The sequence below is a fragment of the Mandrillus leucophaeus genome, unplaced genomic scaffold (genome assembly GCF_000951045.1).
Source record: "Mandrillus leucophaeus isolate KB7577 unplaced genomic scaffold, Mleu.le_1.0 Scaffold383, whole genome shotgun sequence".
In the NCBI taxonomy this organism is placed as follows: Eukaryota; Metazoa; Chordata; class Mammalia; order Primates; family Cercopithecidae; genus Mandrillus; species Mandrillus leucophaeus.
In genome coordinates, this window is record NW_012104065.1 from 1288763 (window position 1) to 1303509 (window position 14747).

Below are 14747 nucleotides of genomic sequence, written 5' to 3' on the forward strand. Positions count from 1 at the left end.
GAGAATTCTAGAAAAACATAGTGACTATATTTCACATGGCAAAATACTGCAAAGGAGAGAGTGAGAGGGACCCCTGGATATCAGTGGAGGGCACTACACATCTAGATGTGTATAAGAGACAGGTCAATTACCCCTGTTAGGAAGCCCTACCTTCTCCTGAAGTCCATTACCCCTGTTAGGAAGATGACTCCTTCATTTGCCGCCTGGCATGAAGAGCCTGAAGTTACTGTGAAGCTTTAGAACGTAAATGAGACTCTTCCTATGTTCCATGGTGAAAATATTTCCTCTTCCTAAACCACAATTTCCAGGTCTATAGGTTAGAATTATAGGAATTTAAAATATAAATTCCTCATGTGGTTTACAAATGATGACAAGTAAGGTCACTCCTGCTTCCACACATTATTGTTGGACACATATAGTCTACCTATTGGGGACACAGCCCTATGCAATGCTTGGTAGTTTAGGGTATGTAACACATCCTGGATTATGGTGTCTCATTCTTGCCAGTGAAGTAGAGTAGATTAATCTGTTTTGTTCTGGACTGACATCAATGGCCAGGGATACTTACTGGTGGAAGGGACATGGCAGAAGGTATATCTAGGAATAATCAGATGGGTAGCAATGTCTGGGTTCCAGAGGAGGGCCACCTAGGATAAAATAGAACCCTAGTTCATAAACAGAGGCAAATAGAGGCAAAGCAGAGGCAATAGAGGCAAAGCTTCAGGGTTCCAAATCAACATGAATTTAGGATAGAATTCACTCTCATTAGAGTTCTGTATTATGACAAGGAAGCATTAAAATTGAAGAACTGATGGGAAGGCTACTAATGATGGATAGTTAGGACATCAAGAACTTAAGGTACACATAGCAACAGATTACCTACAGATTCCCTCCATTGAAAGGGTAAGGGTACATGGTGCTTGCATATACTATTACTACTATTACTACTACTATTACTACTACTACTACTACTACTACTACTACTACTAGTACTACTATGTAAGAATGTAAGTTTAGCTCCTTTCTAGTATGAATTACTTTAGCTACAAAAATTTCAAACCCAGGTGAGTACAAAAATGAAGATAATTAATTTTCTAGTCTTTTTTGAAACTGCATGCAGCTCAACATAGGTAGCCATGGCCTTGTGGAGGACAGGAAGAGTGAAGTGAGTACAAACTAGCCAGTGCTCTTTACAGTGTTTGGCTATGAATCCTGCAGACTGCTCTTCATAGACAATTATAGATACTTGAGGTAGAAGTGTGAGTCTCCAAAGAGTCATTGTCTTGCCATTTTTAATATCCAGACCATAGTAATAATAGTACAATAGAATAGAAATAGCTAACAAGTATTGAGCACTTACTACATGCCAGGCAGTGTTTTGTGCACTTTACATATATTAACTTGTTTAATGTTGACAGCAACTCTAAGATAGGTACTAGAATAATCTTATTTTACAGATAAGGGAATTGAGGCCCAGTGAGATTACTTTACTTGCCCAAGATTGACACATTCTCAGTGGTGGAGCTGGCATTAAAAACTGGGAGACCTAGCTACAAAGTACTTATTCTTAGACACTCTTCTACGATGCAAATTGCTTTTATGGGTGGTGGCAGAGTAATCTGCTTATGTTTAAACACTTTGGTTCTCAGGCTAAATTAATCTACGGAAAAACCTTACCAAGATGAGAAAAGGGGAAGAGAGTAAGACCTGTAACATGCTATTTTGTGTGTCTTAATTCTGAAAGACAAGGATATATCAAAAAAAGAAATTATAGAGCTGAGATGGTAGATAGATAAAATTTTGACTAAGGTAGAAACTACATTAAAAACATCTTCATCAGATTGGAAAGTGTAACTATACAATGGGAGGCTGGTAAAAATATATGGGCTACTTGTACACAACTCTTTAAGAAACTGGCTTAAAGAATTAGATTTTATGAGGTCACTATAAGTAAATTGCTCAAGAAAATAGAATTACCTGCCCTTGGGACAGTCACTTAAGTCACTTAGATTTTAAGCTCTCAAATCCTTCAACTGAAAAATTAGGGGATTTAAATAGATTATTGCTGAACCTCTTGCCAACTCAAAAACTATAAAACTAGTGTTACATAATGAATAAAACAAGCTGGAGCGAGAAGATTCTGGAGCTAGAAGATGCTGGCTGACTATTCACTATTTACCACCTGAATGACTGTCACAGATTTGGTTCCCTAGGAAGCCGACTCTAAGATTTAGAGATTTGTGTGCGGGTGGTTTATTGGGGAACAATACATGAGAGGGGTGAGGAAAGTAGGGCTAGCCAGAGTGAGCATTTGAACTGTGATGTAACTGCAGTATATGTCTGAGCCAATTTTACTGGTGAACTCTGAGGCTGGGATCACCATTTAAATAGTCCTGCCTGTTTTAATGGACTTTTAGCTAAGATGGAGTCTAAGGAACTAAGGCTCCATCTGAGAAAGAGGGAGGATTTACCTTCTCTTCAGAAACAACTAAAGACACAGGCAATACATATGAAAAAATGGCTTTCAAGACCCTGGACATGAGGCGATTAAACATGGCCATTGCTATGAGATGGAAAACAGAGTAAGTCCTATGACTTCTCCAGCCTATTGCTTTAAGGGAGTTTCCAGGCCATAGCTTAGGGAGAGGGAACCAAGGTGGAGTCCAGTGGACATTTTGAATTGAGGTGGAGTTGAGAATTCTAGAAAAACATAGTGACTATATTTCACATGGCAAAATACTGCAAAGGAGAGAGTGAGAGGGACCCCTGGATATCAGTGGAGGGCACTCTCGTGTACACATAGAGGACTGATTGGCATTTGTGTGTGGGGAGATTACCATTTAAGAGGAATAGAGGAAACAGTGGCTGCTGTTAACTCAGGGCTACAATTATTATCATGGGACATTGGGCGCAGTACTCAGAAAGGTCTTGCCTCAGTGTAGGGAAATAATTAGCCTTAGATTAAATACTGATTAATTTTATCCATGATTTAACTGAATTTAACTGAAGCCTTAGATTAAATACTGATTAATTTTATCCATGATTTAACATGATTTAACTGAATCCCAAAGCAAAGCTCAGGAACACATACAGAAATAGAAGAATATCCAGTACACAAAAAGGTAAAATTTACAATGTCTGGCATCAAATAAAATTAAGCAAGAATGCAGAAAAGTAGAAAATTGTGATTCATAAGTAGAATAAATCAACCAATCAAACCAACCCATAACTGACATTATGTCAAAATAGTTATTGTAATAATTTAAATGTATCAAAGACATTTAAAAAGGTAAGCAGAGGTATGGAAGATATGAAAACATGAGGATCAGACTTCTGCTGATTAAAACCACAATGTCTGCGATGAAAAATGCACTAGATGAAATTAATAGTAGATTAGATACTGCCAAAGAAAAGGTTAATGAACCTGATGACACGTTAATAGAAAGTGTCAAAAATAAAACACGTAGAGAAAAGCATTTTGTAAAAATTGAAATAACATCAGAGAGTTGGATTACTTCAAGTGGTCAAATGTGCATGTCATTGGACCCTCTAAAGGAGAGGAGGAGTGAGGGATGGAAGTATTTGAAAAAATAATGACTGAAAATTTTTCTGATTTTATGCAATCCAAGAAGGTCAATAAGCCTCAAGAACAAGGAAAATAATAAAAATCAAGATAGGTGTGAATCAATTTGGTCGAAAGCACTAATAAAGAGAAAAATGTTAGAAGCAGCCAGAGATAAAAGACGCAGTATATACAGTGGAACAAAGATAAGAATTACAACAAATTTTATATCAAAAAACTGTGCGAGCTAGAATTCAGTGGAATATCTTAAAATAATTAAAAGAAATGTGGCAACTTGGGATTCAATATACAGTGAAAATATCTTTCAAGAATAAAAACAAGAATACAAAACTTAAAGGATCCTGCAGACCTGAACTATAAGAAACGTTAAAGGAAATTCTCAGGCAGAAAGGAAATGACACCAGATGGAAAGAAGAATGAAGAAAACAGGAAATGAAAACTACGTGGGTAAATATATGAGATCTTTTCTTTCTTTTCTTCTTTATTTTTCTGTAGAGACAGAGTCTCCGTCTGTTTCCCAGGCTGGAGTGCGTTTGTATGGTCATGGCTACTGAGATTACAGATATGGACCACTGTGCCTGGCCTGGGATATTTTTTTATTATCTAAACTTTAAAAGAAATTATTAAAATTATTTAAAGCATGAATAATAAACATGTAGCGTGGAACCTATAACAAACGTAGAAGTAAAAATATAACATATGTAGAAGTAAAAAATAATTGGATTGTTTAGACTATTTACATATAATGTGATTATTGATATAGTTAGGTATATAAACTATTATTGACAGTTTTTGCCAATTGTGTTTTATTTGTCCCTTTTGTTTTCTCTTTTCCTTTCCCTCCTTTTTTCTCTTCTTCTAGATTATCTTGATTCAGAAACGTTTTTGACTTTGATGCATAAGAGATGAAAAAACAAATGAAGTGAGCCCTGTATTTGCCACAATTTGAAATTGTGAAATAGGAAACGGGAAAGTCCTGGAAAAATCATACCAGATTCCATTCACGGATTCCAAAGTAGAGAGGGTTTAGAGAATTTATGGCTGGGTGAGTGCTTTCCAAACTTCCTTCTTTTCATGTAGTTATTTTTCTAATCAATACTAGATATGAGATGAAAAGAATCTCCTATTTTGGGTAAGGTGGGCCATGATTTAAATATCTCAGTATTTTCCCAAAAGAAACCAGATTTACAAGTGAAAGTATCACAACGGAAGTTTATTATGGAACAATCACATATGTTGACTCTCCTTTGACCCTCACTGCAGTGCACTTTCATTACTTATCAATGTGGGGGTGGGAAAAAGGGGTGCAGCCAGACAAGAGAATATACAGGAAACAAGCATTGTATATGAGTCTATGTATTTCAGTAATGCTGCTACAAAGGGATACAAAATCAGGTGCCAGACTCCAGAAAAAATGAGATTTTTTCTTCCCCCAATCTCATTTGGCCCCTCGGCGCTCCCTGAAGTAGCGATTATAGGCAGCGTTGTATCCATAAATCATGGCATAGCGTTCGCAAAGTCTGTAGTCATCACAGGCTTCCCTATTGAGCTCGTGGACAGGCTTAGAGCGTTCTCGGATCCTAGAAAGTGGAAAAAGAGGCCAAAATTGAGAAACATAAAGTGGAAAAATAAGAAAATGGAAAAGAAGAAGAAAATATTGGAGAGACTTTCTCTCCATGCCCACCTATATTAAGAGATATTTAAGGAACAAGGAGAGGCCGGGTGTGGTGGCTCAGGCCTGTAATCCCAGCATTTTGGGAGGCTGAGGCGGGCGGATTGCTTGAGGTCAGAAGTTCAAGATCAGCCCTGCCAACATGACGAAACCCCGTCTTTACTAAAAATACAAAAATAGCTGGACATGGTAGCACGTGCCTGTAATCCCAGCTACCTGGGAGGCTGAGGCACGAGATAGTGCCACTACAATCCAGCCTGGTCAACAGAGTGAGACTCTGTCTCAGAAAAACCAACCAACCAAAAAAAACAGGGAGGGAAGGCAGAACAGGGGATTTTTTTTTTTTTAAATGACAATAGAAGTTTTCTTTCTGTCCTCCTTTCTTTCCTCCTTCCCTCTCCTTTCCAGATCTTTCCCCAAATAGTATTCTAATAATTCAGTTGTTTTCTGTATATTGTTTTTAAGTTTTTGATTTTAAAGTACAATTAGGAATAATGTATATAATGAAAAACCTGTTTCCCACTCCAATTCAGATCTGTGATCTACACTGGGAAAAATGAGCGCTCCTCATGAAGTTTGTCACTGACCTTTCTTGGACTTTAGCTCTCCATCTCTGCTGAGGGGATATGAAGGTATTTGCATTTCTCCTGTTAATGAAGGGATCTTAGAACAGAAAATAAATAAATGCAGTTTTAGTGACACATAGCTGAAAATATTTCCGTGAATATTCCTTGACCCAAATATATTTGTAAGTGCCTTAATTTCTGCAACTCACATAAACAGAGATTGACAAAAATGAAAGGAGGATATAAAGTAGATTTCATTAACTTCCTGATCAAATGAAATCAGTAATCAATCTATGTGTCTTAGAGACTTGTCATATGGACTTTGTTGGTTTTGCCTTTGGACGATCACTTTGCTTTTCTTAATTTCTGTATTTCTACTTGGTAGGTTTTAAATTCCTTTTGAGGAGAAATTCTCTGTCCTGAGGATTTATGAAGCATAACTCTAGATTGCCGGTACATGAACAGTTTAAACACTATAAAAATAATGAATAAATTAAAAACAAGAGTGATGTGCCATTTCCTCCTATGCTCAGTCTTTTATAAATCCAGCTATTCAATAACATTCAGCTGGCTGGGTATGGTGGCTCACGCCTGTAATCCCGGCACTTTGGGAGGCTGTGGTGAGTGGATCACTTGAAGTCAGGAGTTCGAGACCAGCCTGGACAACATGGTGAAACCCTGTCTCTACTAAAAATACAAAAATTAGCCAGGCATGGTGTCATGCACCAGCTACTCGGGAGGCTGAGGCATGATAATTGCCTGAACCTGGGAGGTGGAGCTTGCAGTGAGCCGAGATCACACCACTGCACTCCAGCCTGGGCGACACAGTGCATCTCAAAAACAAAAACAAAAAAACCAAAAACGCCAAAAACCCAAAAAAACAAAACAGCACTCAGCTTAACGTGGCGCCTGTGGTCTCCCAGCTGACTTGGCGTCCAACTCTGTGCTTTACCATTTGTCATTACTCCTCGTTTTCCATCTGTGCAGTTGACATGGTGCCAATTTAAAATTTCCAAATGAGATTTTATGGCTTCTGAATATGTTGCCTGTAGCTTAAATCCCATATTGTACTACTTCAAGCTTAAAAAATTGCTCCTTTGGCAATTTTTATAGTCATTAGATTTAAAACTTTACTTTAGTTTTTCAAAAGAGGCCCCCTTTTCCCTCCCTGTTGTATATCTTACCATCTTGTTTATTTAAAAATAGGGAGAGGTTCTTTAATGCAAGAGATTTAAATAAAGAATTTAAATATTCACTTACAAAGTTCATAAGATTCCATGCTTTCATGCGATTCTGGAATTAAAAATAATTCATTATATCACTGCTTAGCAATGATTCCTTATATCGTTGTTTATCAGTTTAGACACTGTAATAGTTTAAATATAGGGATGGAAGGAGAGGAAAGAGTGTAAAAATGTGAAGAATATATTTGGCAGTGTGGTTATTACAGATTTCAGGAATTTGGGATTTGTAAGGTTTTTCTCTAGCTCTGGCCTTGCTGTGGATATCTCTGTATTTTAGTTTCTCTGATGTTGAGGGAGGGAGTGGCCATTTTCAACTACAATTTCCCAAGGGCTATGACGTCTTCAGACAAGCAAAATAAGACACTTTAAGTGCTGTACAGAAGTCTCCAGAGAACCTTCTTCTCTGGATTATTCAGAGGCTGTTTGAGAACAGGGTCAAAGCGGATTAAGAAGGATCCAGAAGACAGCCAGACTTCTGCAGGCAAGAGAACTACAGGGCAGCTGCTCTGCTGGGCTTACCAGGACAGGTTTCTAAGAGGGTTCCGAAAGCCTCTTAAGAACCTGTGTTATATTGGCAGCCACAGAAACCACTGGCTCCAGCTGACAGCTCACCCTGGGCACGATGCCAGTTCAGAGAGAGAACTGAAACGATATCAAAGCAGAAGCTTTGTTCTTTCTGCCACTCTCCTGAGCACGGCAGGTACATTTTGGAATAAGAGGCTTCTATTAATATTTGCCGGCAAGTGAATTTTCTTCAAAAGTTAAAAAGATGGTGAAGAAATGAAATCCTCTGATATAGAAAATTTGTGAATATAAGAGTGAGAAGCATAATCTTTGTTTGTTAATGCGATTTAAATTTTAAAACAGTGAAAATATTCACATAATTGAAGCAGAAGACTGAAATAAGTAAATAACTTTGCTTCACATTTCCTTTTATAAGCTTTGAACAAATGCAGGTATATTTAACAACATATAGGAAACAGGCAAAATTTATTTTCTGACAACAGAAGTTACGAAAATGATTATTTTCTAAAATTGTTTTGATGTAAAACTTTATTTTAAAATTCATTAACCGAACAAACATCATAAGTTCATGATATTGTCCAGTCCCTAGAAAGGGCTATACTTAATACTTCACATGAAAATTGATTTTCTCACAGGCAAGTGGTTTAAACAATGCCCTTAACCCATTGATACCAAAGTCTAAATAAATATCCTTAAAAAGAAGGATGCAGGGGGCTGGGAATTTGATATCTTCTTTCTGAAATATCTGAGTTTCTAGATACACAGAGACTTACCACTGAACGGGTTTGCCTGTTAAGTTGCACAAGACTCTGGATATTTAGGATATAAAAAAGACTTAATAGAACAGATCAGTTTCCGTGGAGACTGGGAAATGTGAAAGTAATGGTACTTTAAGATTATAACAGAGAAAGGGGGAAGAAGAGGAGGAGGGAGAGGAAAAATAGAAGTAAGCCAAAGTCAGAGGCAGAAAAGTAAATACAGAGAAACGGGAGAAAAGTTTCTCACCATAACACGAAGTTACCACCGCTAAGGCGGCCAGGATGGCGAGAAGGACCAGGCTCTTCATGGTCTCGTCCTGCAGGTCAGTCTCAGGGTCTTGTGTAGCAGCAGTAGGGAGAGAGGCTCCTACAGGATGTTAGTGGAAGGCTGTGAGGTTTTTATAAGAACCAGAGCAGTTGGGAGGGGAAAAACCAGTGGGAGAGGGCTGGAGAAGGTGGGGAAGGGTTGGCACTGAACTAGCATTGGAACTTTTCCCAAACAGTCATTCCTTCCAGATATTATCTACTCTGAGTGGGCAGTTTTCCCTCACTCCTGGACCTGACTGTGCTACAGCAGGATGCTGCTCTGGTGCAGAAGTTGTGGCCATCGTATGCTTGGGGACAGACCTGGACAAAAGCCCACAGAGGGAGTTGCCACGAACACATGATCTATCCTCCTGGCCAGGCCTTTTGGGTTTGGTCCACAGACAGAGCCCTAGTGTTCTGTTTGTTACCCTGATTGATTGATGAGAGGTTTTGGCGGGGAGAAAGGACTTCACTTTCTTTTCTTTTCTTCTTTTTAACCTTTGCCTCTTCTTCTGGGAGGACTTCACTTTCCATGCTGATTATAATTTAGACATCTTCCCAGTAGGGCTGAATCCTAGACCAAAATCTATCAATCCCAGACTAATCAGGCATTTGACTGGGCATATGCATCTTTGGCATTTTTCCAAAGGTTCAGCAAGGTGGAGATACCCAATGCCCCATGAGTTCTGTTTCCTTAATCAACACCGTTGTAACTTGCCCATTCAGTTTTGTGACATTAGTTCAAACCTGTGCCCTAGTCCTCTCTTAGGCAGCGAATCAGTGGTGGAAAGTGCAGCAAGGATAAGAGGGCACTGTTCTCTCATTCCCGAGGGCATTATCTCGATAATTAACTAACTCGATAGACTTTTTAGTGAGTGGCAGATGTGCTAGGTGTTGTGGGGGATGTACAGACAAACAAGACACCTCCCTAATGAGGTAAGTAATAGCTACTCACTATTCACTTTGCTCTTTCACTGTAATGTATCCTCAAGCGTAGGTTTTCACTGCACCGTCAGGCCCAGAAGTACTAGCTTAGTTTCCCACAGGAGGATTTCAGTTTCATGCCGCTGGTTATCTTGTATAGAGAGCTCTTTTTTTTCTTCCTTTTTTCCCCTTCTTTTGCAATCACAAAATCTGTCCTACCAGATGTGCCGCTGTTGCTTGGGAACCCAATAGTTTTCTTTGCAGACAACAGACTTGAGTCACAGAGCAGCAGATTGTAGAAGAGCTACAGCTTCGGGACCTCTGACTCTTGAACTGCAACAGTAATAGGGCTGGGTTGGGGGTGCGGTGGATGTATCTTTCAATACTGATGTATTTCAAGGAGCAGTGATGAACTTGGTGGAGCCTCACGCTTCATTCTTTTTGTCTTATTGGGATGGAGTTTCCCTCCCATCCTCCGTCCTGTGAAGAGCTTTTATAAATATTAATAGAGTCCCCATTAAAAGAAATAGCTACTTTGAAATCTGAAAGATTGAGTTCTGAGGAATCAATAAAATTCAAGTTTTCCCTCCAAAACCTAAGAAATAGATTCTCTGTGAGAAAATCTTAAAGAAAATCTCAGAAAGAAGACCATATATGTTCATACTTGATAAATTCAACCTTCACAATTTCCACTAACGAGATTGGCAGTTGTTCCGCTCTTTAAACCACAACCTACTCTGAGTGTTAGTTTCAATGTCAATCTTGCAAGATGAATCACCTGAATCATTATACGATCAATGAATAATTTAAAGTGCGAAAGCCAGTTCACTACATTGCATGATTTTGGGGGAACAAACTAGCCATAGATAAAAGTTTTGCATGTACTTAGCTTAGTAATTAATCCCCAATTAATATAACATCAAACAAGCTGAGTTCCAATGTTTCACCCTTAAAATGAGTAGTCTACTCTTCCTGTCCCCACTCCATCTCCAGAATTAAAGAGAAATCTTCCCATTTTCCTGCTATAAGTATGTGCTTTGCAATGTAAATTAGCTCTGTCTTTTCCAGCCAAGTTATAGATGTCTCCTCTATCCCCAAGGTCAAATGACAACTATAATCTTTCAGCCTCCGACATCACAATTGTTAGGTTATTTTTACACTCCCAGAAACTAAACTTGAAAATCCTACACTTCTCATTTCAACTTAAGCTTCACTTTTTGTTCACCTTAAATCACTGCTTCCACTGGATTCCCTAAACTTAAGCATTTCTTTTTATCGTCTTGGTTTTTGTAAGGCTAACTTTCTTTTGGGAGCTGTGTCTCTTCGGTCCTTCATCTGCCTTTCCTGTCTATTTCTCTCCATTTCTTTCTAGGTTCTTCTCTGCAAAATCCCATTTATATATGATCTGAAAAAATTATTAACATGTGTGAGAATCCAGAGCCCTTCTTTTTCTCTTCTGTCACCTTACTCCCCATTTCAAAGGCAACTTTGTGAATGCCAACTCCAGTCATATGTTTTTATGATGAGGACTTGGACTAACTCATAAAGCAGGGATGGCAGCTTTGCATTAGAAAGGACCAAGATTGACTAATCTGAGAGAAGACGGAAGAAAAGAATGGAGGTAGGAAAAAAAAACGGAGACGGGGAAATGAGAAGAGGCTTACCAATTTGGTTTGCTGGGTGAGTTTTAGGTAGAGACTGAGTGACAGAGAAAAACGGAGGCAGTTGGAGAAGGTGAGACATATTAAAAGCAAGACATGGGAACAGAGACATAAAAGCTGCTTTGGTTAGGAATAGCATTGTTTGAGATTGCAGAACACTGTCTGAAAATTTTCAGAAAATATTGAAATTTAAACAAATTAATTTTGCCAGCTAGTTTGCATTTTCTTAATTGGGATATCTTGTCAAGACGAGACCACATGAAACTCTAAATTCTAGTTAGATTTTAGATAATTATGAAAGACACTTATATAGACATTTTCCCTTAACAAAAGAGAAGTGTTATTCAGAGGAGAGAATATTTTAAGATACTCCCAGAAGTGATAACAGAAATATGAGACAGTGATATGATTGCCAGTTTTTAAAAATGTATAGGAATCTCCTCATGCAAGGTTGGCAACGTGGGAACTGAAGCAAGAGAAGCCATGGACTAATACAGATCTCCTATTCCACCTACTCTCAGGCAGAAAAGAGAAGAATGCCCATGCCTGTCAGGGCCAGAAGGAGCTTCATGATTTCATAATTCTCCCATCCATCCATCCATCCATCCATCCATCCATCCATCCATCCATCCATCCAGTTATCTATCTAGCCAACAAGTGTACTGAGCATCTACTGCGTGTCAACTCTAGGCTGGAAATACAGTAGAGAAAAATATAGATATGGGCTCTATCCTCATGCATCAAGTATGCTCCTTGAACACAAATTTAATAGTGGCTCCTTTTATTTAAAAAATGGTTAGGCAGCCAACTGGCCTTAATGGAGACTAAGTGATGAGCTTTCTCACTGGGTTGACCTTTCTTACGGGCACTCAGGAGTATCTCTGTTTCCAAAGCATAAAGAAAGGTGCTAATGACCAGCTCAGATAATTCTGAATTTAGGCAGGGAATGCAGGAGAGGAACATTGGCAGAGCTGCTGAGAATTACTGTGGGGAGAAGCTTCTCAGAAAAGTGTATTTGCCAGAGAATATACCAAAATAGTTATCCCCATCACATGGTATTTCTGTGACTAAAATAACGGCACAGAGGTAGTAAGTGTAATATATTTCCCTATCAATTCTACCTCCGTCTCTTTCTGTCCTTGCTTATCCTTTAACTAACTCTTTTTGAGATGGCTAGGCATTTTGTCTCTTTGAGGAATTTTCCTGGCTCCAGTCAGATTTCTTTTTCTTTTTTGCTGTTCCATGAAATTCAGCTTTATTTACTGAATTTTGATTTTATAATTTTTTTTTTTGAACTGGCAACACTAAAGTCCTTGCCTTTGCCATTAAAGGAAAAGCACGAATGAAAGAAGAGTTAGGAAGAAGCAGCCCTGAAGACAAAAACAGAAATCACTCTCTAGGACATCAAAGAACAATGAACTGGGAGACAGAAGCCCAGCCAATGTCGTGGGGCAGTGCCACGCTCTTAGTTCTTTTCTTTTAAGGGAAGCCCCTTGAGAGGATTCTGTGTGTCAGATTCCTTAACTGATGTAACTTCCTAGGCACAGACAGAATCCTTCTTTCCTTTCCTTAATTTGTCTTAGTTAAACTAAGTGAGAATAAATGTTTGTCAAACTCAGGCATGAGTTTGTCAAACTCAGGCAGGAGGAGCATCTGGGGACTCATGGGCTGAAACTTCCAGGGAAAGCTGGAGATGCCTGATTATTAAACAAAATAAAGGTGGAGAAGTCTGAGAGGTGGAGAGCTTTTGGCTTGGAATGGCTGGGATTTTTTTTTCCCTCCCATATCGATTATTTCCTCCACATTTTCCTTCTTAAGAAAAGCTTCAATTTTTAAATAAGATAGCAAATATCAAATAAAAATTATACATCTATCCAAGTGCTATTATCATATGTCAAATGCTTGCTATATATTAGATGCTCTGATAATCACTTTTTATTATTTACTTCTCATAATAATCCTATAAGCTAAGTACAATGATCCACATCTCATATATAAGAAAATAGAAGCTCAAAGAGGTAAAATAGTTTATCCAAGGTCACACAACAACTAAATGTCAAAGACAGGATCAAAACACAGGACTGTTTGATGTCAAATCATATGTTTTTAATAATGATACAACCATGCAAGATCCTTCCAGGTTCTGACACCTGCTTAAATAATTTTGTGATTGCATCTTACAGGGTCCCTTGAGTTTCCAATTTCATAACTAGAGACAAAATTACACAAAATTAAGATATATGCATTTAAAATGATAATTTTTTCAATATCCTTTAAAGTAGTGCAATACGAATTAAAGATCTACATACACTTAAGCCCAGTAAGTTAAATGACTTGTAAAAACGGAGACAGGGATAGGTTTAGGATTGGATCCTAGGTCCCCTGTTTCTCTCTCCAGTATACTGCACACTAAACATCTGCCCAAACAAGCTCCAACTTAAATATAGTACTTTCTAAAACTTTTCAGCTTCCTTCAGGAATCCCCAAGTCTCATTCAGTCTGTGAACGCCGATGTTTGCTTTCGTCTGGTTTGATATATTTGACATATTAAGAATGTCGTCTCTCAGTACCCACAAGGCCAATTTCTATAGTTACTTAGACCACCCCACCTCCCCATCCCAGAAAAGTGGAAATCTCGGCTTAATTTATAAACTGCTCTGTCAACTCAAAGCAAAATAGAGAGCAGGTTCTATGTCTCCTGTCTTGACTAAAGATGAAGATGTCTTGACTAAAGGCTGGCTATTTACTCATCAGACTCTTGCTGCCTTTTCTGGATGAGGTGCGATCAAGACAAAGTCCGAGGAATTTCTCCTGCAGTACCATGGTCTCAGCTGGAAAGGAAGGCGCCCTTTTATATCTATTCTACTGTCATCCCACACTTTGGGATATCCTCATAATCTCCTTCCATTATTTCAAATCACCAAAATAAAAATACTCCTTTTGATATTCAGGACATTTACAACCCCAAGAAATGGAGTCAAGTAACTTGCAGGAATTGCAGGGGATATTGGTGATTGGCAGAAACAGGATCCCAAAGGTAGGATTGGTGAGGAGAGGGGATATGAGAATAATGACATGATGTCTCTAGGAGTGAGATGGAAGCAGAGTGGGATTATGTTTACCACGTGTGAAGACATGAAGGGAGTAGAGAGAATGATAGCTTAATTCACCAAATCACAGTACCCGAGAACTTGATAGCACTGGTATGAGCTATAAGAAGTAGTTTTAGGGAAGATAGAAGTAATGCTTTAAACAACAGAGAATAATTTTTAAAAGTTAAGTAAACATAACATTCGTTACCAAATGAAGTTAAAAAGAGTCGATGATAACTTTTAATGCTGACATGAGAAATGAAAATATGCTGTCTTTGAAATCCTTTAGTCAGAGGTATGTATCTGAATGGACCCCATGTCTAACCTAAGGGTACTTCCTTGAAATGGAAATTTAAATCTTACTTAGGGTGATTTGAAGTTTAGGTAATAAATTAGAAGAATATCTGGTAGCTATG

General features: G+C 38.4%; 1 protein-coding gene across 2 annotated transcripts; it reads right to left on the minus strand.

Moving 5' to 3' along the window:
• Positions 1-4775: 4775 nt before the first annotated feature.
• MGP (matrix Gla protein) lies at positions 4776-8790 on the minus strand. Of its 2 annotated transcripts, XM_011990799.1 has the most exons (5): positions 8596-8784; positions 7678-7752; positions 7082-7114; positions 5843-5918; positions 4776-5163 (listed from the first exon to the last, which is right to left on the minus strand). In XM_011990799.1, the coding sequence occupies exons 1-5, from the start codon at positions 8654-8656 to the stop codon at positions 5022-5024; spliced, it is 387 nt and encodes a 128-aa protein (XP_011846189.1). In that variant the 5' UTR covers positions 8657-8784; the 3' UTR covers positions 4776-5021. The 2 variants fall into 2 exon arrangements, with proteins under 2 accessions (XP_011846189.1, XP_011846190.1); XM_011990800.1 differs by lacking the exon at positions 7678-7752 and having other exon boundaries at positions 8596-8790.
• Between the last annotated feature and the right edge of the window lie 5957 nt (positions 8791-14747).